Source organism: Centrocercus urophasianus, unplaced genomic scaffold (genome assembly GCF_019232065.1).
Source record: "Centrocercus urophasianus isolate 14NV4802_14NV808 unplaced genomic scaffold, USGS_Curo_1.0 seq_10, whole genome shotgun sequence".
In the NCBI taxonomy this organism is placed as follows: domain Eukaryota; kingdom Metazoa; phylum Chordata; class Aves; order Galliformes; family Phasianidae; genus Centrocercus; species Centrocercus urophasianus.
Genome location: NW_024884142.1, coordinates 81,013,995 through 81,038,714, shown reverse-complemented (window position 1 = coordinate 81,038,714; position 24,720 = coordinate 81,013,995). Strand labels below are relative to the sequence as shown.

Sequence of the window (24,720 nt, the reverse complement as noted above, 5' to 3'; positions counted from 1 at the left end):
GTACATCACCCCAGTGCTGGCTCTGGATGGCAGAGGCACTGTGGAATCGGCCACCTGGGCCATAGAGCAGCTTTCAGTAGGACCCCAACCTTAAGCTTCCTGTCTCTAGATTCAGCTGTTTGTAGGGATGCTCTGAAGCAAAGCAAGAGTGCTTTGGCATGTTTTGGTAAAGAAGCTGCAGATATGCAAATCAGAAGTAGTGCCGAGTCAGAGATTTTTTTTCAATGATTTTATTACTGTTTTGCGAGCGCGTGAGAGCTGTAGGGAGGAACACGAGACAGAGGCACTCGGAGTTTTAAAGGGGACATTTTGTTTTCTGTGCATGAGTTCCTGTTTCTCTTGGAAGAGCCACATAGATGGAATCAGGAATAATGTGGGCATGCACGTGTGTGCATGAGGTGCAGTGACACAAACCACCCTGCAGATGACATCCCAGGGAATAACATTCATGTTTGTGTGGCTTTCTTCACACACTAAAGAAAAGAAGATGTTTTCTTTTATAAAATGCACAACCATATGTATTTATACATTCACAAATGTATATGACATACATATCATATAAATTATGTAAGTTTATATATTGTGATAGCATAAACATATAAAACTCATTTCTCTTCATAAACATAACACAACTAAATTTTTTTTTTTTAATAAATTCCAGATTTTAAGTTGATTTTGTGGTTTGAACCGTATCAAAGTCTGCTCATCTTGTTTCAATTTTTTTGTATCAGTAGATCTGAGAGGGTCTTGGAATCAGGGGCCCATAATGTTCTCCCCATTTTTCAGATGGATAAAATGGGGAACAGAAGCAGTCCAGCATCACACTGGAAACTATTCCTGAGGTAAAGCAAGAAACAAAGTCTTCTAAGTCTTCTTATAGCTGTATGTCCAACTCGCAGAATCATAGGGTTGGAAGGGGCCTCTGGAGATCGTGGAGTCCAACCCCTCTGCTAAAGCAGGCTCCCTATAGCAATTCACACAGGTAGGCGTCCAGGTGGATCCTAAATATCTCCAGAGAAGGAGACTCCACAACCTCTCAGTGCAGGCTGTACAGTGCACCATCACTCTGGCAGTAAAGAAGCTCTTCCTTGTGTTACCACGGAACTTCCTGTGTGCCAGTTTCTGCCTGTTGCTGCTTGTTCTGTTGCCGCATGCCACAAAAACTCGGGGCGTGTGGAGCTTTGACTGACATGCAAGAAGTAGATTATCTTCCTGGCTTTGCATGCCCTCCTGGTGGTAGAAGTTGAGAACTGCTACGCGAAGAAACACACCTAAAAACCCTTCTGCTAGAAAGGTACGCAAAGTCTCATTCGCAGACAAAGATTCTATTCAGTTACAGTGGGAAACTGTCTTCACTGAGATTCCATCAACTTTAAATCCAGAAAAATGCAGTTGCAGATTTAAAGTTGAATCTCCTCCATCTTCTGCTGGGTGCCCCCCACTATTCCTTGTGAACTGTGCTTGCTTGGCTTTAAATTTCTGTCATGGAATTAAATCAACAGAAAGAGGCTTGAGTATGGCTTATGGCACAGAGCTGTGTTAATTGTCAAGGTGTTTATTGCATGGGAGAAATACTTTCCGAGTACGAGAAGGAAAAAATTAAGCTGATGGTATGCAAAAATTTTTTAAAGATGAAAGGTAAGCAGTCATGGAAAAGACAGCTGATGGGAGCAGAAGAAAGCCTGGCATCTTAACTTTAAATTACAGTTAATCTAGGTCATTTTCTGTAACAGAAGGATGATATCTACATATCTACAGATATGATTAAGTCAGTGTGGTTCACTACCACAATGTGTAACATGTCCAAGTCCAACTGACAGCAGAGATCGAGATTAAAGTTTTCCAGTGCACATAGTGAATTTTAGTCCAGTTACAACAGTGTTATTTTTTCAGGATTTTGTCCTTTGGAAGTGGATACAACACTAAATAGCACACCACGTATCATCTGGAATGACCATCTGATCAGAGTCATCGATGTAATTCTATCATCATTTTCTCTGTTTTCTGTTCTATATTCCTCAGCATGGAAGTGTATTATTTTGCTGATTTATGCAGATCTGAATATATACTCTACTCTATGTCTGTTTCATTGAGACACTTTAAAAGAAAGCAGCCATCCACATGTTCTTCTCTGGACTTTCCCACTTAGAACTGTAGCCTGAATTTTTAAAGTAGCTTGTGATAGTTGTATTTACTGGTTATTCTAGTTCTTACTGCTTCCTGCTTATTTATTTTTGACATACATGACCATGGGTGGATATGTAAGGATGCAGATGTCATGATTTAAAAAAATACTGTTAACTAACATGTCTAGACTGTAACCATACTTCCAATGTATATACAATATATGTGTTTATAGACACTGACGCAGGGTACTATACATCAAATTGAAATAAGCAGTATTGGTTCACATATTTTTATAGTGATGGAAATGCACTTACAGTAGAGAAGCACATTTACATTTCTGTGTCACTGTTTTTGTTTGGTTGCCCCAGAACTGGGGAGCTGAGTTCTGCACTGACAAACAGAAAGCAGTGAATGCAATGGAGTTACTGTATCAATGCAGAGAGGCTGGGAGCTTGGGGGGACCCTTGCAGAGCAGGCTAACAATAATAGGGGAAGAGCAATTTGTTCGATAGCTGTGGAATTTTTGCTGGCAGCAGATGATAAGTAAATATGTAATGTCTTACTTTATATGTTTCCTATGGGCAAATTTTGCTTCTAACAATGAAGAAACTGCCTCCATCCCATTCAAATTGCTTGTGACTCCCCAAATAAGTATAGAAGTTGGGAAACAAAGCAGAAGTTCCTCAAAATAATCTCCGTGCTGTGAACCAAATGCAAAAGTTTGGGGCAAGCTTCAGTTTGTGAAACAAAACATCTCAGACTGTTGAGTCTTCTCTGTTGCAGAGAGAGCTAATGGCGCAAACTGGGAGCAAGATTGCTTTCAGAGCAGGAAAAGAAAGACTCTCTCCCCATGTCACTAGAGTGGGGGATTTTCCTGTAAAAGCTTCTGAAGCTTTCTTCTAGCTCTGTGTAGTACCAACTTGCGCTCCTGTGTCTGAGTGCTCCCAGGGAACTCACCAAAGATGTCTGCATGATGTAAGGGCTGGAGCCTCATCCCTTAGTCTATGGTAACCAAAGCATTGCCAGCTTGCCAGAAAAGCTTGGAATATGGGCCATCAATGAGAGGAAGGGAAAAAAAGTTTCTCAATTCGACATTCGCTTTAGATGATAAGTTGGTCTACATAATCCATTTCTCTGTATTTGAAAGTTTTAGCAATAGCAAGACATACATCCTTATTTTTGTGGTTCTGTTTTATAATGTCTATTCCCTGTCATTGTACAAATATCTCCTCCAAGTCCCTCAGAAGTACGGGTACAGCTCCTCGGCTTTCTATTTTGAGACCGGCGCCACTGAATAATATGGGAGCTAGTGATAGCTGGAGATTGAGACATCGATAAGTCTTCTGCAGCCCAGGGAGGGGCAAAGCAGCTAGTTATACCTCCTGGAAATCCCCTGATGGGCAGCTGTGGGTGTATTTCACTTTCTTCGCACTTCTTGAATGATGCGCTGGGAAGAAAGGAGTGTGAAAAGAAAAAAAATCAGCCCCAGTGATTCATTCTGAACCTATTGCCTTCTTAGAATATGATCAGCCCAAGGAGCGAGTACAGGGTAGAGTGAGGCCTGCTCCAGACTTCTTCTAAGACTGCAATGTCAGAGTCTGTTCTTGTTGAAGCATCTGCTGGAACCTCTGGAGCCTGTGTTTAGTGGTCGGTCCTGCACGGAGGTCCCTGCTAGAGATGTGCCAGTGTTTTTCCCTTGCTATTACAAGCTATCTGAAGATCTTGGACCTGTTCCACACTTGAACTCCAAGCATTTTTGTTGTCTATCTGACCTTGCAATATGATAGGCTGGAAACTTTTACTGCCTGGCTTTCTGCAAGTCTTGTTTCACAATCTGGGTAATGTAGGTTTCTCTGCTTCCCATTCCCATTTCTGTAATGTTTATCATATTCAATTGTATGTCTGGTTCGGTGTTCATTTCTGCGGCTTCTGCCTACAGTTCATGCAGCTCTTCATCTTATCTGCAATTGCTATCTGCACTCTCAATCAGCTCATCTCTTTTTATTAGTGATAGATCTTGTCGGTTCGCATGTTGCGTATGCTTTCGGATAGTAACGTCTTGCCTTGCCAGCAAACAGATTTTAAGGCTGTGATAACATATATATGTTTGTCTGAGGGATGCGAAAACAATTTTGTGAGTGTTGTTTATGAAAACTGGGTTTTGCACAGCCTCGGTAGTTTTCACACGCTGCATCTGTCTGCCCTCAAAGAAGCAGCAAGTAGAGCTGATGGCATTGCAAGCCCCTTGTTTACATCTGTTTGTCACTAACTGAACACAAAAATCCTCAGCTTTTCCCTTGCTGAGAGGACCACTGTGAGGACAGTTTTCTTTAAATTTCCCTGCATTTTCTTTGCTCTTTTTTTTTAACCTCTGCTTATATCTTCTTTCCCTTTCCTAATTTTTTTTTTTTTTCTACTGAACTCGTACTGTGCATAAACATTCTTCTTAAGGAAATCGGTGACATATTCATAGTTAATTTTTTATGTGTCAGATTTTGTGCCCGGTACATCATGATCCAGTTACATCTTCACTTGTGTGCTGTAACCCCGGCTTTCCCCTTTTCCTCTCTGCTGCCAACAGTGAGCTGATTTTCTAATAACTTCGAGTGCCTCCTTTTATCCTTACCTCTCTGCAGATGCTTCCCTCCTCCAGCCTTGCTCGTCCCAGTCTCGCTCTTTCCTCTTAGGGACCCTCTGCCTAGGGTTCTGCTCATCTCCCATCCATGCCGTTCCACGCTGCTGCCAGCTTGCCCACCAGCAGCTCTTGTGGCCATCTTCGGGCAAGCACTTAGTGAGCTGCTTAGGCAGTTTTCCCACTGCAGCAGGCTCATGGAAAGACCATTAATTACTTGGTTTGGGCTTAACTGTGAGCAGAAAAAGGGGCTTTTGTGCGACTGTCAGCCCCTCCCCATTATTTTGTAGAGGTTGGTTTTGTGTTTAATAGGATTACATGACTTCTTTGCTCTATATGCCAAAATGGATGGCTCCTTTCAGTAATAAAACAAAGCCAATAACCTGAAAGGAACCACCGCTCAAAAGCACAAACTTGACCTCTGATTGACCTTGACATTTACAAACTAAAAAGAAGTTTTCTTTGAGCAGGCAGCGCAAGCCAGGGAGGCATCCGGAGGAGGAGAGAATGGTTTGGTTGCTTTTTGATTACATTGTTTAAACCAACATACTACATGGTTTACAATACTTCATTACAATGTATTAGGGCTTGGAGGTGATTTAATGTCTGTTTATAACTGAGACTAATCTTGAAATAAACAAATGAATGTTTGGAAAATGGATGAAGCTGTTCTGCTGGAGACAGTATTAAATGCATCTCTGAAGAGCAAATCGTGGACGTACAGCACTTCTATGCTTTTTATTTCTACCTTCAGTCGTATTTCAGTAGTTTTATCTGACAAAATTAATCATGTTGCATAAGAAAACCCTGCTTAGTTAGGACCATCAAGGAGCTAAGCATTCTGTAAAATTCACAGTTTAAAAACTGTTTAGCCCTTAAAAATCAGGGGAAAAAAAAAAAACACTAGAAAATGCTGTAGCATTACACTGAACACCATGGTGATCTAAATTAAATCTGTTACAACCTGTTCTAATTTAAAATTGCTCCGTTGTGCAAATGAAGGGAAAAAATGAAGAGTTAGTTCACTTCTTCAAAGCTTTTTCATACTCCCAGATAAATCTTTCATCCCCTCTGTCTTTGTTCATGGGCTTTATGCTTTCATTTTCTCTGTATCCACAGAGAAACAAGAGCATAGTTCAGCCTGAGCCAAGGACTCTTCCCCCAGCAGCTGGGTATCAGTTAATCTACATCTGTTGAGAACAAGCAATGTCATCGCATGCCAATGTCCCAGTGGCCAGCTCTTCCTGACACCCAAAAGCTCCCCCAAAGTGCTGGGGTTTGGGGCCTTGTGAGAGGAGGAGAAAAATGCTCTAGTTTCTTCTCCCAGACGACCTCTGCTTCTTGTCCACACCTTGGCCAGGCCTGTTTCTCTACCTTGTCATCCTCTACTCATGCCCATGCCTTGTCTGCTGCTTCCAGGAATTTCACAGCACATTTCTCACCTCCTAATACTTGTCTCGTTACAAAAATGCCATGAATTTTCTGAGGAGCAGTCACTAAGCGGTTAAAGACTGATTTGAGAAGAAAAGTGAAGTCGGACTGCTCCTCCATCCCCACCGCCCACACCCTTCCGGTTGCAGGCTGGAGCGAGTGGGAGCTGGCAGGGCTTGGAGAGGGAGCTGCAGAAGAGGACTTCTGCACTGCCTGTGCAGTGCATTGCCACCTAGTGCTGCAGTGAGGAAAAGCAAGATCTTGCTTCAGCTCAAGGCTGTCCTGCCAGGAAGCCACCGATGTGGTCGCGAAGCTCCTCTGCTGGTGAGGAAGTCGGCAGCGCTTGGGCTCTTACAGCCTGCTCTTAATCCTCATCTCCTCCCCGTTGGCCCGCTTACCTCACTGTATCCTGTACCTATTGCTACAGATTTAAGTCTCAACTTCACAACACGCTTCCTTGTCTGGCAGTGGGTACTAAAATCATGACTACCCTCTTTAATATAGAGGTTTCAAGTCTGCTCCTAAGGTGGCACAGCATACAATTATGCGCCATACAGGTGACTACAGCCTCCTTCCTGCAACTTAGTCACTCGCTGAAACACTGGTGGTAGAAATCTCAAGAATAATCGAATCTGTTCAAGACAGAAAAATAGTCAGCCCTTTGAAAGAAGGGCTGTCTATGGCAGAGGTCACAGCATCAGACTGCATGTTCACAGGCGTCAGAGAATAAGCTTGGGAAAGGGCGTTATCTACAGCAAAGATTTCAAGTGGTACTTACATCTTCCAACGTGTCAAAGTTGACCACCAGTGAGCCACAAACACAGGCTCTTAGCACAAGCTCACAGACTGTGTTACTGATGTGTCTAAATATGCACTAGCAGCATTCTGAATTTACAGTGAAAACAAGTGAGATGAGACACTTTTTGGGGTGTGTGTGTGTACTGCTTCCTTAATTCTTGTGTTAATTTTTCCTCCATGTATAACTCATTAATTATCGTTGGTCTTCACTCCCCTGAAACTTCTCTCCTTCAGAGGCTGGCATTTTAACTCACCAGCTTGAGTTCTATACAGTTGACACATTATACTACAGAAAGCAGCAAAATTATCATGGATTGAATTTGCAGTGTATTTTTTCTAAGACAGTGTGTGATGAGAATAAATCATGTTGTCATTCTGACATGATACATTAATGAAGATGCACACCCTCCTGCACTACCCTCTTACTGGATGTTAAGTGAGAACCCTTTCACTGTCTTTTTTCTTTATTTTCTGTGTGGAAATTTTCTGTGTTTATTTTCACTGTGGAAGAAGCTTTCTCATTCTGCACATCGTTTTGCCTAGCAATATTGCTGTTGCCTAATGCAATAAAAATCAGTTATGTAACTGCCTTTGCTAGACTTGCACAGAGCATTCACAGGAGGAAGATGGCCACAATATCTTTGTATTTCCTGTGTCTTTTCTCCTCTACTATGCTATATATTCTAGTTTTGATATTTTTTACATTTTTTTTCATGTATAAACTATATGTCTGTAATTCTGAGATCATGCAAAGACAAAGAAGGGAAAATAAATAAGCTTATTCTGCTTTGTGACTAAAAGGGCTGATATTATAGCATCATTACTGCAAAAGAACAAAGCATTGCCTGCAGTTTGTCAGATAGTATTTTTAATACTCTAATTCTGAACCAAATTCTTAAAATAACCTGTGTTTGCAGATTACCGTGTGCTCTTTTGTTCTGAATAATGTCTTGCTTAGTGAACTATGTCTTATCAATCCACCAAGTACTGGGTGTCATTGTTCACCTCATTCAGAATTCATCTTTTAATTAACGTTATCACAGGCAAAATTCTATTCTGGTCAGCATAATTTGTCATTGAAATCGGCAGCACAGAAATAAAAGAATTACTATCTGAATGTATCTGAAGACAATGTAGGAGACAGTGACTACAAATCTACCTCATCCAGCACTGAAGAGGAAGGGATGGAATGACAATGATAATGGCTTTAAAAACCACATTTTTAGTGTAAAAATTACTACTTTGGTTGTCTAGGAAGTACACTATCCTATCAAAATTACTTTTATTGCAAATATCTCAATCTTAGATACATGCTTTATTTGGTAAAAGGGATTGCTGACTTACGAAAGATTAAAGAGAAAAATGTTTTTGCAAGGCTGTGGTGTTAGATACAGGTACGTGATATCAACCCAACGCAGCAAAATGCTGATCATCTGTCTTAATAAGTAAACTTTGTGCAGACAGACATAAATGCTTCTAAATTGTCTTGTTTTTTGAAAAAGAATTGTACCAGGAGATGGACTTTTCACAGTGAACAGAACACATTTTGGAATCCTTTCAGGACTTACCTTTCCTAATAACTGCCAGAAGACCCCTTTGATGTGGGGAGAAATAAATAGCATTTTGTTTAAGTCTGTAAGAAGACATCTGTCCCTGCAGTCTAGATGTGAAATAGTTTTCTATTTACATTCAAATTAATACAGCTATGTCAAACCAACTGCTTTTAACTGAATGTGCCAGCAAGCCAGATAGTTTTAATTCCTCTAGCATCCCTTTATCTTATGATTTCATCCATTCCTACGCTCAAATGTTGCAGAGAGCCTTGCAACAGATCCTAAAGATGATCATGTATCACCAGTATTCAGCCAAGAAGCCCATTTCTGTAACCAGAGCACCTCTCTGGAACATGCTTCACCGAAGGCTCTTCAAAATAGCTAGACATCAGCTTGGCTGCTGCTGGTAGTTTCTTTTGTGTTTGTGGCAAGAGATGGTCTTCTGTGGAAGATCCTGTTTCATAGGTAGATAGGAACCACTAGTATCCACTGCCATAATTAATACTTACCCAATTACACCTATTTACATTGTTTTTAATAGATACAGCATTTATTAAAAATAATGGAGCTTAATCAAAGGAATTGACTCCCATCAAAGTGACGTTCAAATTCTGTTTTGTCAATTATTTTCCTTTGGTTGATTTGTTTGGCTTGGCTTGGTTTGTTGTATTTATTTTCATTTATTTATTTGTTTACTTATTCATTTATTTTTGTGGTAAAAACAAACAGATGCTTAAACAGGCAGGTCAAAAGGTGAAAAAGAGAGATTATTCCTGCATCTTTCACAACCTATTGCATTGCATGAAGTATGTTACGTTGGGAGGAGAAGCACAGAGACATACCGGTTAGAGCAGGGAGATGCTTTGAAGATTTAATATTAGCCTGGCTGAAAAATTACATTCTATAGATTTATTTTCCTCAATTTCTGTCTCATAATAGACCTGAGATGAGTTAGGCTTTTTGGCAGAAGATAGAGGTGGTATGTGTCCTCAGCTTTAAGTATTGTTCCTGAATTTTAATAATATCTTCTATTAGGAAGTTAATGACAGAGACAAAAAGTTATGAAATGTTCTATCTAGAGGAAGCTGTTACACTCATACTGAAATAATGTCTTTACAGTCTGCTTTCTGTTTGGGCCTCACACATTTCTAGGCAAAATAAGATGCCTTTCACATTACTAAACCTCAGGATTTTCCTGGCATTTTCTACACATCTTGCAGGAGAAACCATTAAATCACAGCTTACTTTCACCTTCTGCCTCCTTGCAAAGATGTGTCATCTTCTGTATTTCTTAGGCATCAACAGTACATGAATAAGAAGCAGTGTGGGCTTTGCTGATCTTCTGAGGAATAGATAATTATTTTCTGCATTCTAAGAACAATCGTTCAAGAAATGTCAAACAATTTAAAAAGAAACACAGTAGAAAGATGTACTTTGCACATAGTAAAGGTACAATTAGACAAAAGGAAATTAAGCTTATTCCTAGAATGTTAGGAAGTTAAATTAATATTCCAAATCCTTCTATAATTTTCTCATGGCACTGGCTAAAAGCCAGTTCTCAGTTCTTGCCATCAGTTTTTTCAACTACATATGTTCCCTGCATCTTAAAAGTCACCAGAATTCCCAAACAGAGTTCATAAGTAAATGCGATGATTTATAAACCTCTGAGATTTCAGAAATAAGCTCTTACATGGTCTGAATAATGTGCGAGCATGCACTGCTGCCCCTTGGTGCAAAGAGAATTAAATCTATTCAGGAGGAACAAGGCAATGGCATGCAGCCCACCTTCTTTCTTTTATTAATATATAGCTGTGGATGCATTTGTCACTGTTTGGACAGATAAGAAGATAATGTGCCTCTGTTGGGTAACCCAATATTTAAATTATTAGCTGAGAGGAGTGTGAGGGGAAGGAATAAGAATGAAGTGAGATGTAAAAGTGAAAAATCAACTCTTCACATGCATTATGGGAATGTTTAAAAATTGTTAAGGAGTATCAGCTGCTAACCAGAACTCAATTTTACTGCATAGTTTTGTTGTAAATTTGTCCCATTGGCAATGCCGACACATATGGCCATCTGCAGCTAGTACTTCAGGCAGTTATAACTCTGTCTTTCCCTCTCGCATGTGTTTATTCACCTCCAGCGCATGGTGAACATTCAGGAGCGTAAACTGTGGAAAGCAGAGATAAGGGTGATGAGATATATGAACAGGTTGCCCAGAGAGGAGACGATGTCCCGTCCCTGGAGACACTCAAGGTCAGGCTGGGGGGACTCTGAGCAACCTTGGTCTGCTGCAGGTGCCCCTGTTCATTGCAGGGGAGTTGGACTGGATGACCGTTCAATGTCCCATCCAACTCCAATGATTCTATTTGTTGGTGTAGGTTCCAGTACAGCAGGCCCTCTCTCTGCCTAGGTTTATGGCAAATGCTGGATGGAAGTAATGCCCAGCTTGCAAACGATGCTAAGGTTCCACACAGAAAGTTGTGACGTGCAAACAGAAGCTTTGCTCCTGCGTTATGTGCGCAGTGCCAGGCACGTCTGCGGGCTGTGCTGGTCCAGCTGTAGTTACAGCCAGCACACAGACAGGCCTGCGGGTACAAGAGTGGTACAACAGGTTTGTAAGAAGCAGAGAGGCTGATGAACTAAAACGAAATAGTCTTGTGCAGGATGTTTGTTTGTTGTTTTTGTGACTTTCTGCTAAGTCGCAAATGCGAAGCTCTAACGCAAAGCTTATAAATGTGAAGCAGCACTGCTGCTTGGGTGGTGTGCAGCAACCTCAGAGATGGCCCAGAGCGTGGGCTGAAGAACAGGATATATGGCTTCTGCGGGTTTGAACCCCGTCACGCTGCCTTTAAGGCCGTGTCCATCGCGTTCACGGCACTTAAGAGACTGGTATTTATCTTCTGGGACAGCTCCGCCCCCTCCGCCCAACAGAGCCCGGGCCTTGAGCGCCATCTCCTAGGAGACGAGCAGGCAGGCGGCACGCGGCGGGAAAAAACTACAGCTCCCAGAAGTCCCCGCGGCGCGGCGTGGCGGCGCACGGCGCGGCGACGCTCGGGGCGGAAGCAGGTTCCCTGGCGGAACGGCAGCCGGGTCCGGTTCCGGGCGTCGCTTCCGTGGCGGCGGCGCGGGGCGGGGCGGGGAGAAGATGGCGACGGAGCTCGAGACGGAGGTGCAGGCTATTGACAAGAGCTTGCTGGAGTGCTCGGCCGAAGAGATTGCCGCGGTGAGAAGGGCGAGAAGCGCTCGGGGCGGGGAGGCGACGCGGCTCTCGGGGCCACGGAGGGGCCGTGCGGGCCGGGGCGTGCTCCTGGCGGGGGGCAGCGGGGGAGAGCGGGGCCTTGGCGAGGCGGTGGCGCTCCTGCCCTGCTGCGGCGCGCTGCCTGAGCGGCGGGAGGAGGCCGGGGTGCCTTACCGCGCTGCTCCCGGCCTTCCAAACGGACGGGCCGCTGACTGGCGGCTCTCTGCCGCGTCCCCCGCAGCCGTGTTTACCCGCAGAACTGCGGTGGGGGGCGGGCGGCCGCTTGGAGGGGGTGCGTTGTGGAACTGAAGCTCTGTCACGGTGTTCTACCGCTGCCCTCCCCGTGACTAAGAGATAATTGGGGTGAGAGCTTGTGCCAGCCTTCAGGTTCACTAGGATGAGAACCTTGTGTAGGAAATATTAATAAAATGTAGGCACAAGATTTTAGGTACTTGTGTATTTGAGCAGTTGATGTGTGTGTCAAACGCGTGTCCATAGGATAAGTCTTGAAAGACCTGAGTTACTTTAGCTGCTGTCCAAAAGGCAAGGTTATAATTCAGATTATTATCGTGGTAAAATTACTTTGCAGGCAAAAGCTATGATTAAGGGGGCAAATGTGCAGAGTTAGCTATATTCCAGCTGGTTTAGGTCCAGGATGAGCCTCCCTTCCCCTTAGTCCCAGAAATACCATAAAACGCTTCATAAAATAGCACAAATTGAGTCCTTGCTGCCTTGCCTGTGTGATCAGCAACTGTTTTTCTGGGTCACACTGGATAAACCCAAGGCAAAGGCCCACTAAGTGGATTGATTTTACAAATTCACTGTAGGAACAAGTGCCATCGTAATCTTTATCAACTCTTTCTTGTTTCTATTCTCCATTACAATCTACAATTCAGAGCTCTAGCGGTGTCAGATTTACTATGTATTAGCAATTAAATGCTCCTGGTGCTGTCTGATTGTGTAAATAAACACTGCACTTGATTTTTAGCTCTGGTTTTCTCCCACCTTTCTTAATGGTGTTACTTTGCTGATAGTGCTATAGTAACAAAAGGAAGACCTGCCCGAAGTAACAGTTACTACACTTTGCTATTCAAGCTCTTTTTGAAACATCATAACTATAAACTTTGGAAGAACAGCAATTAAAAAAAAAAAATTACTGTTATCTGCAGCATTACATTAACCTAAAACACAGGTATTTGTTTAGATGTTATTCAGCTATTATACAACTAACAAAACATAATGAAATTATCCTTTCAAAAGTTAAAAGGTATAAATTGTTTCACAACTCGTATTATAAGTTTTGTTCTCCAGTATCTCTTGTTCAGCTATGGACTTAAGAGGATTCTGGATGGACCACTAGGTACTTGTGTACATAAATGTTATTTGGTTAGTGCTTCTTGGGTTAGTTGTTAGGACTGTCAAAAGTTGCTGCCCCTCTCTGGGGAGAGGAAATGAGAGATACACATCACTTCTTAATAACAACTTCTCTCAGAAAAATGGACTGTTCTCTTTACTTATGTGCAACTTCAGGATGGGAGATTGGCAAAGAAAACTTCTATAAATATGAATTGTATTTATTAAAGAATACATTCCAAAGTTTTGAGTAATTTTACAGCACTTCAGTGCAGGTAGTGATTTAGGATAGTAGCATCACCTAGATACGCATACATGTATATTGCATAATAGATTTTGCATTGCCTTCTGGAGCTCTTGGAGTGGCTCTTGTGTCCATGTCCTAGTAGTCCATACCATCTTCTTCTGCTACTCTTTTGGCCGGGAGCTGATATTCAAAAATGTCTGAGCAGTTTTGTCTATAGATCTGGATCCACAGAGAGATTTAGGTGTGATGATATTTAGCATTGCCACATCTAACTTGCAGGCAATTATTCCCAGAGTTTTGGGGATGGGAAAGCCGTTTACTCAGGGAACAAGATATTTTTCTGGCCAGGTATTTGTCTGAGCTTGCTTGAGTGTAACTAATGTGCATCATATAGTTTTCTAGACAGAAATTAGTGATGTAGTACTAAACGGCTGTAATTAAGCATACTTTGCTGAGAAAACGCAAGTGTAATTACTAATATATGCTATGGAAAATCATCGAAAATGATCTTGTTGAATAGGAGTCATGGAAGAGGCTAAGTCAGTTGCAGCGTGATTGTGTATTTCCTAACAGTAGTAGATATTTGGCACAAATGATGAAAGAAGAGGATAATAGTCACGAGATAGGGGAAAAAAATCCTTGGCAATTAAACCTTTTTCTTTTCTTTTTTTTTTTTTTTTTTTTTTTTTTCTTTTTCTCAGTGTTGTCTGTATCTTTGTGGTAATGCTGAAACATAGAATCGCTATGTAAACTTTCAGATGGCTAGATTTTGTTTGCAACCTTTTCCCATGGACTGACTTGGAAAAAATCCTGGAAAAAAGTCCTGGCTTTGACCATTGCAAGATCAATACAGACAGATTTAATAGATTGGTTGTGATTCTAAGGACTCAAATTGAAGAAAAGGGAACTGAGAAAAGTACTAAGAGCTATATTGACATATGAGTTATTTATTTGAAGTTCTGCATCAGAAAAAAAAAAAGCAGTTTAGTAAATGGAAACATTGCAATATGTTAAAATCAAGGAAGGACATACAAAACCAGAAAAGAACAACACAACCACCTTAAATAGCCCAGATGCTCTGCTGACCTTCATATTGTGAACTTACCACTGTGTTGTCTCAAACGTGACTTCTTAAGAGTTCTTCTAAGTAATTCAGAGTTAATCAAGCTACAGCATTTGATTGTGCAAGCCATTTATTTTGGTATAATTAATTCTTGCTTTTCATGTGCTGTTTCAGGTTGATTCTGAATTCTTTATCTGAAATCGCCTAGGGAAATCTGGTTGTCGTATTTACAATGAGAAATGGCATGCTAAGGCTGTTTAGATCATGCAAGATTTAATAAGGGCACACTTGCAGGAAATACTCTTCCCGTTTATTTATTTCAAAAGCCTCGCAGCCTTCGTTTCCAATTTAGACCTTCATAAAGATGTAATCCACGAGGAGTAATACAAATGATGTCTTTGGGGATAATTTTTTATTCTTTGTGCATGTGTATGTTCAGGGGGAGAAAAAAGCCAAGAAAGAGCTGTGATGCATAGAGGGACAAAACTAGAGAAAATCATGGATTTCTCAGTGGGTTACAGCGCATACAGCAGTGTGGCTTTTAAAATCTGTCAGCACAGATTATTTTTTTTTAACTGATTGACTACTAAGAGTCATAGATCATTATGCTTGAAATAGTCATTCAGGTAAGTTATTTTGGTCGTGGGAGAAACCCAAACTCCTTTATTTTCTCAGTTGGCTCGTTGTAATTAAACGAGAGCTGGACAGTTACCCAGTGCTGTGCTTGCCAGTCTCCTTGGGCTTTTTGTCTCTGCCTGCCTCTTTCCATCTCCAGGTTTCTGCTGTGCCTCTGTGTCCCCAGCTGGCAGCGTCCATCTGCACTCCATGTAAATACAGCCAGCGTGCTCTAAAAGTCACTGCTAACGTTGGAACTTTTCACCGGTCGTGAAAATGTTTAAAAATTTGGTCTCTTAAATCTTACATTTTTGAAAAGAACACAATATGTCAAAAGGATAAAATGTGTGTACCAATAAACAGATGATGCCTTTCGGAATGGCTTTCTCATGTAATCTTCTAGATTTAACACTTGGGGTTTTGTAATGCCGCCTTAGTTTTATAAGTTAGAAATAGGAAAAAGCTTTCTGATGGGTAGAACTGTGGTTTGTATTTTTATTAATGTGTGAATTGCTTACTGTTTCTTTTTATTTTAAAAGAAATGGCTGCAAGCAAATGAGCTTCAGAAGGAAGTGTACCAGCATCTGGCCTACTATGTACCAAAAATTTACTGCAGGGGTCCTAACCCTGCCCCACAGAGAGAAGACATGCTGGCACAACATGTGTTGCTGGGACCAATGGAATGGTATCTTTGTGGCGAAGATCCTGCATTTGGTTTTCCAAAGCTGGAGCAAGCAAACAAACCTTCCCATCTCTGTGGTCGCGTTTTTAAAGTGGGAGAACCTACGTATTCCTGCAGGTAGTTCAAATTAACATTTTGAGCATTTCTGATCTGTGAAGAACAGAACAAGTTTAGGTGATAGGAATTTATTATCCTAGTGAAAACTTACTACCTCCAGTGTATTTTTAAAGTAAACTTGCAGTAGTTTCTCATGAGAAGTGGGACCAGGCAAAAATAACATACTACAGGTTTGTAAATGGAAAAAAATATTAATATCTTGTAGACTGTTTTCTGTACAAAAGAAATACAAGAATACAAGAGTAGTTCAGGTGAACTGTCAGTGTGGTTTAAGAGCATTAATCAGAAATAAGTGGGCAGATGCACGTCATGTAATTCAAGTGTATAATGTCAGGAGTGTTTTAAGGCCTCTCAGCATGAGGTAGATGAGATTTAATGGGGGGTATGTTAGATCTCTTCGATCAGGGAGAAAACTCCTTTTTTCTTAGATGTTCTTAGGTGTTTTCTTCACACCCTCAAAAAAGAATGAAGAAATCTAGGTAGTGAGGTAGAGACAGGGACTAATATCTATTAGTACTTCTAAAGGAATTTCTGTGGTTTCTTTAGCACTTTTTTGTGAAGTGTGGTCCCAAAGAATTTAAAAAACAAACAAAAAGACCTCTTAGGTAGCCTTCTAATTCAAGTTAAATTGCACTGAAGTCTAGGAAGTAAGATGTTAATGATTAAATGCTCTTACGGGCTGATGAAAACTATGGGAGTTCTATTAAGTTGGGGTCAGGAGTAAATGCAGAATATTTTTATGTTGCTGCTGTCAAGATGGAGTCTTATCTTTCAGTTAAGTACTGGACAAATATGTAAAACTGGTACTGTTTTCTGTTGTATTATAGCAATTTTCTTTGATTTACAGCTGATAATGAGCAATAATAAGAGTTAAACTTTTCTGAGTTCGTGAACATAAGTTATTTCATTGAATTCTTGTTTTTAAAGTAACTGTCATAGTATTCATTCTCTGGGTGTTTGTTTTTACACTGCAAAATTGAGTCCCTTAATCTCAAGGTGCCTTGAAATTAATTGCCTTCATGTATTTTCAGTGCTTCTTAGGGAGACAGTTAAACGCAATGCGTAATTGTATGCTTCATTGTTTTAGCCCCTTGCTTCTATGTAATACAACAGTGCTTGTAGACAGGGCTTTATTATGCTCTTCAATTCTCTGAGGAAATCGCTCTTTTGGACCTGCTTAGTAAGTTTGTAGGACTAAACTTAGAAGCAGATCTAGTTTGTTGAGTGCTGTCTTTCTTTCCAGTGTACAGAAAAATACAGAAAAATAGTGTCTTCTCTGATAGCTGAAGATGTAGTGCTTGTACTCTGTACTTGAGAAAATTTATTTGGCTTTGTATTGTGTATCTGTCTGTACTGCATTTGTAATTCATCTTTTCACTTGCTTATATACTTGTCTCATCTCTTGGAAAACAGTGGCTATGTTACTGTGTTACTCAACATTTTTGTAACCTTTCCTTTTTGAGAACAGGCACTTTCATTTAATTTCTTCCCCCACCCTGGAACCTATCCCTTTTGTCTTTGAGTAACGTAGACAGTAGTCAAAAGGCTCATACTGGTGATACTTAAAAATTACTTCTTGTAGACAATTCAAGGCTAAAAATTGTTTAATGCTGTTTTTTGGTTTTTTTTTTCCTCCTGCTGTTTTCAGAGACTGTGCAGTAGACCCAACTTGTGTGTTGTGCATGGAGTGCTTTCTTGGAAGTATTCATAGAGAGCACCGATATAGGGTAAGTAATACTGGTGGGACATGTGATGTAGTCATTAGTATTTCTGTATGTGTGAGAAACTCCTTATTTATAGCTTAAGAATGTATGCGTAATTTCAAAATGTTGGATACACAAAAGTTTTGAATCAAGTCTGTGCAATAATCTTACAGGAACTTGAGTGTTTTTATTTGAGTGTAAATTCTGAAGTTATCATTCTAAAATGTTGAGCAATTAAATTTTATGCACAACAGTTAACTTTACAAATAGGAGTGTGTTATTTTTAATGTGTGTTCTTCAGAGAGTTCTACAGCATTAGTCTTCATTTTCACTTGCTTTGAACTTGATGTTTGACTGTTTTTATTTTTAGAAGGTATTGAAAAACCTCTGTATCCAAAGTGTAAGCACATGCTATTTCAGCTGTCTAATTTAGTTGAGACTGTAGGATGTGCCTGTATGTATAGATTATATTTCTCTGCCACATGCAGGTGAATGAAGGATTTTTGTATGGATCGTTTATTTGTTGTTATTTAAAGAGCATCAAATTTATTTATTTGAGCTGATATTTGCTTTAAAACCAAAGCTTATTAAAACTAAGTGTATTTAACCATTGCAGTATTCATGTACTGTTTACTGTATTCATGAAGGTTTACAACGTGAACAGTCTATGAGGTTTTTCTGAGAACTGTTATTATAACTAGCACATCTGCACCTAGCTCTGTAATTGTGCTGTTTGGAATGATAAAGCTTTGCTCAGATTAAAAACATGAGAATCCCAAATCGGAAAGGTAGCATTACAGCTAATGAATTGAGAAAAACTGCATGTTGCAATTGTGTTGTCTTAAACTGCACATTAATTCTGCACAGCCATGGAGAATAGAGGTGTTTGAACTTTTCAGCATAGGCAGATTGATGAAGTTTTCAGTCATCATAGAAACGAGCTTCATTTACGTGCTTTTTTTAAATGAGGTACTGGAAAAAGCTATTGGATATTGTGATCTTCATTTTGTAGTTTAGCCATGACTACTTGTGTGAATGCATGTGTATGTTTATATGCATATTCACATAAACTATGTTGGTTTTGAATAATTATAGATGACAACATCGGGTGGAGGAGGTTTCTGTGACTGTGGTGATACTGAAGCTTGGAAAGAAGGTCCTTACTGTCAGAAGCATGAACTTAACACTTCAGAGACTGCAGAAGAAGAGGTTGAGACACTGCGTTTTGAAATACTGTTAACTGTGTGTGTGTGTATGCCTGTGCATATGGGAAATCATTCAGATGAGCAGCATGAACTTAGAGATGCTTAGAGTGACATTTTCTACTTGAGGACTTTATTTTTTATATTCTTAGGCACCTGTGCAGCTTAGGTTCTGTTTTCTTTGTTTTTCTGTCTTATTCTGAAAGGTGAAGGAAATCTTCAGTGTGAAAAAATCTGTATGCAATCACATGCTTGAAAAAGCCAAGTTAAGCTATCTGTACAACATATGTTCTGATTCTTACAAAGTAAAGTAGACAGATTTAGGTTTTTTTAAATCAAAATAACTGCCATTGCGGAAATGCCATAATTGGAATGATAAAGCTTTGCTCAGATTAAAAACACGAGAATCCAAAATGCCATAATGGAGTTATTGGATAGAATCTCTAAATGCTAAAAATTTGGTATGGAGAAGGTAAATAAGGAAGGTCACTATTTCTTATAGCTTAACAACTTGGATATATTGAATGAAGCTAGCAAAAACAATGTGATATGAATTCCTGTTGTTGAACTTAATGCTTTGAAACACTGGTCTTGCTAAAAATTTATATTTGTTCAGGAGGCTATTTTGCGTGTTTGAGGAGGAGGAAATGATTGATAGCTATGTAAAATTACAGACACCATCTTTAGCTTGAGAAATCCTCATGTCTTAAGTTACTGAAGACCAAAGGAGTATTCTGCCCTTTACTCTTTCCTAACTATCTCTTATTACATCTCAGGAATGATGGCAGCTAGTTGGACTTCTCGTCTGGCCACTTAGAACTGTTTTTATGTAATATAATTTGTGAAATCTCTTTTGAAGAGTATGTATAAGAAGACTTTCTGTATTAATTTTGCTGATCTCTTGGTTTAAGTGAAACAACCCTAACTGAATTGCAGTGACAACAGTTGTAAAATTTGTCCTCACTATCTCAGTGCTTAGAAATTGCCCTGTGGCCTTGCTACTTGGTCTACATGCAGCTTACGTTACAGGACAGCATTGGAATACTGATGTTCTGAAATCCTGGGTGAACTAGTGCTATGTTTAAAGATACTTATGGTAGTTAAAGGTGGCAGTATTGTGAATGGTGAAAAAGCTAAGGTACTGAGCAGATTGTGTGTTTCTTCTTGGTAAATGATGGGATCCAGAGTGCTTATTTAACTTTGTGTGTGGGGGACAACATGTGCTGAGCAGTGTTGTAACCTGTTTTCTTTTTGCACAGATATGTGTCTTTTTGAAAGTGCTGGGAATGGCAGTGCAGCTGTGTAATGTTTGCCTTTGCTTTTGGTGATTGATTACTCTGAATGCTCTAGATACATTTTAAATGAATCAAAACCCAAAAATGGCAGATATTAACGTAAAACTTCCAGCAGTAGAACAGTTTGCCCAGAGAGGAGGTGGATGACCTGTCTGTGGAGACATTCAAGATCAGGTTGGACCAGGCTCTGAGAAACCTGATCTAGCTGTAGGTGTCCCTGTTCATTGCAGGGGACTTGGACTGGATGACCTTTAAAGGTCTCTTCCAATCCAAATGATATTATGATTTTCTGTTTGCAAGTATTTGAAAAGAATTTTGGATTGTGTGGATGGCTTAAAAAAATTTAATTTTTTTCAGTATAAATACACTTTTTTTTTTTTTTTTTTTTTTTTTTTTTTTTACAGTATGAGTACAATTTACAGTATAGGTAGAGTATGTAATTCACAGTGCAGGTGAATTCCTAACTATCAAGAGCTTGCTGTAAGTAATGCAGACTTGTTCAGAAAAGATTATTGTGTATGGTTTGATAAACTTTAGTGAAGCACAGAATTTGCTTCTATGTATTCCTAGAATGCAAGTTGTGCTACTCTGATAGTATTAGCAGAATAGAGTGTTTCAGTGTTCCTTTTCCAGACTTGTAGAAGAAACAGCAGCTGTTCAGAGAATCTAAACTTTGAGAGCTGATGATTGTTTTTTGGTCTGCTTTTATTTATAACATCTTATGTGAAGTAGTAAAAGAAAAAGCTCCTCAGAGAAGAGGTTGTTGATGTCTGTTTATAAGCAAATCCCATGAAATGATTTGGAAGGGAATGGTAGTGTTGCTTGTACTAGTTGACAGAGGATTGAACTTACTAGAGCTGTCACGGGAAGGAAACTATGAGTGTGACTTCATAATGGTTCTCTTTTTCTGCTCCATTTGCCAACCGAGGCAGCACTCCCTCCTCTTCATTTCAGTTTCCTTAGCATGTATCTCTGAGTACGCATACAGATTTTGGGGTGAGCGACCCTGCTGGAAGGGATCTGGGGGTTCTGGTTAACAGCAAGTTGAATTGTGAGTCAGCAGTGTGTGTGCCCTGGCAACAAGTGGAGCGCAGCCTTGAGAGTGCAGAATGGACACAAATGAATGTGTGTTTTCCATGCAAAAGATGAATAGATGTCTGTGAATAAGACTGACGTGTGAGCAGATCCTACTGTTGCGTGTAAGAGACTCATCATAACTCATGATCCCTGCACGTGCTCTTTGTAGAATCTTGGTACGTAGGACTTCTGCCTCTAAAGGCATAGTACATATGAAAGAAAGCAATAAATGCATATTTGTTTGTATTCTGCATTTAATTAAGTGGAACAAAGCCGTTATTTCTAATTATGGTTTCTGAATACATTGTGGAAGAAGTGGATTCTAATTCAACTGGTGTTGAAAGAGGGAACGATTAAAGTGAAAATATAGAAGTGTGAAAATTTAATTGACTGATCAGAGGCAAGTTAGTGTTTGGACATTGAATACTAGATTACTGCTTTGCTGATCTTTTTTTTTATTTTTTTTCTGTGAAGAGTGGGGAAAAGAAAAGCCAACTATTAACTGTTCCTTTCAAGCGGGAAGTTATTTTAGGGAAGACACCATTAAGGATGCTTGCATCATCTTTGGTGCAAAGGCATGCAGATTTTTTAAAATACCTGTTCTGAATACTGCTCAATTTCTCAATTCCTGTTTATTTTTTCAGGATCCTCTTGTACACTTACCAGAAGATATGGTGGCAAGAGCTTATAATATTTTTGCTATCACCTTTAAATACGCGGTAGACATATTAACATGGGAAAAAGAAAATGAATTGCCTGGCCTAGAAATGACGTAAGTATAGTGTTTGTCCTTTTCCTTTTAAAGACATGTACATATTTACAATAGAAATACAGATTCTTTCTTTAATCCTGTTATCTCTCTCCTAAAATTGTGTCAGGGATATTTTGTAGACAGTAGACTAAAATAATGGCCTGTCTTTAATTGGTGTGATATACATCCCATTTCTTTCTGTAAGGATGGTGAAATAATTTTTGTGATACGTGTGTTTTCCTCACATTGGAAATAAATATTATTACAATGAAATCCTTAGAACAAATGGTAAAATAATTCCAAGCCATTGAAACTTCTAAGATGCTATGTGAGAATGTATTGAGCAGGGCTGTTCTGTAAGGAAATGTGTTCTCCTTGTAGGAAACTATCAATTCGGAATCAACGAATGTTCAAATGTGATACTCGGACCTAAGTTTTGTCTTATGATTTTGTTCCTTTTGGATTATCTTCCTTAGGAGCATGCAACTTTCCATCAGAATTGAGATATTCAGTCCTTGTTAAGTAAAACTCTGTAGCAAAGGAAGCCCAGGTTTGAGTTGCCAGCTTGGTGGAAGACTTAATTGTTAAACAGGGAGTTGATCTTTTAAATTTGAATTATGTAACTTTGATAGTTTTTAACTTTGAATTATATAAATTCATTGCTTGCTTTGAAGTGAGAAGAGTGACACTTACTACTGCATGCTCTTTAATGATGAAGTCCACACCTATGAACAAGTTATTTATACTCTTCAGAAAGCTGTCAACTGCACACAGAAGGAAGCTATTGGTTTTGCAACAACAGTAGATAGAGATGTAAGTAAATTCCTTTCTAGAACTTACACTCACACTAACATTTATTTTATGACTACACATACTTTGGTTTGTTTTCTCAAAGTGTATAGTTAATGTGATTAAGCCACATGTGTCAGGCCCTAACTAACTGACCAAGCCAAATTACGTTTGAATATATTTTTCAGCATAGTTCTAGTAAGTCTCATGAGCACAGATACCAGGGTGTTTCTTAGCCCTTTCTGTCTAGGGCAGGCAGCAGCTTTAGCTCATTGCTTACTACACACCTGGGAGTTTACGCTGGAAGATCCTCTGTGCTCCCTTCAAACAAGGGGAGGAAGTAACAGCTGTCAACTGAGACAAAAAAAAATCCTGAATTGGTTGCTTTTGTTCCTGTGCTCGTGGAACTGTTTGTGGTTTTTAAATCTAATTTTCCTTTTTCATAATTGTTGGATGATAATGGCAGGAAGAGGTAAAGCATTTTATGCAGCACTTAAAAAGAACAATGAGTTGAGAAAAATTACGTGCTGAGTATAATTTTAACTAGTATGTTGATCTCAAGAACACTCTCCCAGCTGCATTTGTCTTCTGGCTCATATGATTATAATCATTATTTTTAAGAAAGAGCATCTTTTCTTCTGGGTAACTTTCTAGGGACAGCTGCACCTTGTTACTTGTGACATAAGTCTGTTGCTGTGAAAATATGTCCTTTTACATTGTTTTGATTCCTTATGCCTCTTTTTTGGAGGGAGTGGAACAAGGAGCATCTCTTCCAAGATGGCAGTGGGAGCTCTGCTTTTTAAAAAGCGTTGAAATATCTGAAGTATTTAAATTTTAAGAAAAATACTATGATTATTTGATATTTGATAAGTAAAAAATAATAGCTGTGCCTTAAAATCGCTAATTAATATACACAGAAAATTTTGTTTACATGGAATTGCATATATGGCATAGCTTAATTTTTTTTGTTTAAAGTACTGTATGCATTTTGGAAACTCAAACATCTGACTATATGTAGCACTTTCAGAAAATGAAAATGATGTTAAAATGAGAACTGTTAGTTCTTGCACCTGAAACTTTTCCTACGTCTTTTATATTAATGTAAAACACTGCATTTGGACTTCTTGCTTAGAAACTGGTGGTAATGTTACTTTCTCACAAATTTAAAGGGCCGTAGGTCTGTCCGATATGGAGACTTTCAGTACTGTGATCAGGCAAAATCAGTAATTGTGGTAAGTAGCACCTACCTATTTTCCTCATCTAGCTGAAAGATGGTTTTGTACAGAGTTTTGTGGTACTGTTACTACTATGACTCTGTTATATAATACAAAATATTGGAAACACTACAATACATGTGGGATAGGTTACAAAATGTAGTTTTATGCCATGTTCTTGCTTTTTTCCTGTAGTCTAGCTTGCACCTAAAATCGTTTTTCCAGTAAGTTACTAGGCAACTTTTGCCTCAGAAAACAGTTAGGAACTTAAAATGTAGTTTTGTAGGGTAATGTATCAATTCAGATCAGTGAAGTTAAACTACTTTTCCCCTGTAATATCAAATTGTTTGTCTTTTTATGGTAGCCCCAACCACTGAAATTGTAACAAAGGGGTTGAGTCCAAGAGCAAAACTACATTTACATTTTTGCATATATTGGGGAATGTGTGTATATCCATAACATGTATCATGGGATCTTTCCATGTAACAACAAGGGTTTAAGCACTGGGGTTCTTCACTATGTGCAACAACTTGCATAATGCTCCTACTGCTGAAAAAGAGATACTGCAACTAGATTTACTAGACAAACTATTTTGAAGGTATTTTGAAAATATTAAAGTCTCTTTAAAGATTGTTAAGCAATTTATTTAACTTGCCACCTATGCAGTTGAAGAAAAAATGACTTGTGTGTAATGTCTAATGTCTAACTTAAGGTTACTACCACAGATGAGGAGATATTCTTTCTTGTTTCTAATTCTGCTTGTTTTTCATTTTTGAAAAAAGTCTGTGGATGATAAGTTTCTTTTTTGGTGGGCTGCTGTGTGAGTTGCA

The 24,720-nt window shown here is 39.4% G+C and overlaps 1 protein-coding gene across 2 annotated transcripts in view; it reads left to right on the top strand.

Annotated features, from left to right (window-relative positions):
- The first annotated feature begins 11,652 nt into the window (after positions 1 to 11,652).
- The window catches only part of UBR2 (ubiquitin protein ligase E3 component n-recognin 2), a 51,420-nt gene continuing 38,352 nt past the window's right edge, over positions 11,653 to 24,720 (top strand). For both annotated transcript variants that reach the window (XM_042813319.1, XM_042813324.1), the window contains exons 1-7: positions 11,653 to 11,767; positions 15,600 to 15,859; positions 17,508 to 17,586; positions 18,658 to 18,771; positions 21,781 to 21,908; positions 22,562 to 22,700; positions 23,846 to 23,908. In XM_042813319.1, the coding sequence (XP_042669253.1) occupies positions 11,690 to 11,767; positions 15,600 to 15,859; positions 17,508 to 17,586; positions 18,658 to 18,771; positions 21,781 to 21,908; positions 22,562 to 22,700; positions 23,846 to 23,908 (861 nt within the window). In that variant the 5' untranslated portion in view covers positions 11,653 to 11,689. The remainder of the gene's footprint in view (positions 11,768 to 15,599; positions 15,860 to 17,507; positions 17,587 to 18,657; positions 18,772 to 21,780; positions 21,909 to 22,561; positions 22,701 to 23,845; positions 23,909 to 24,720) is intronic.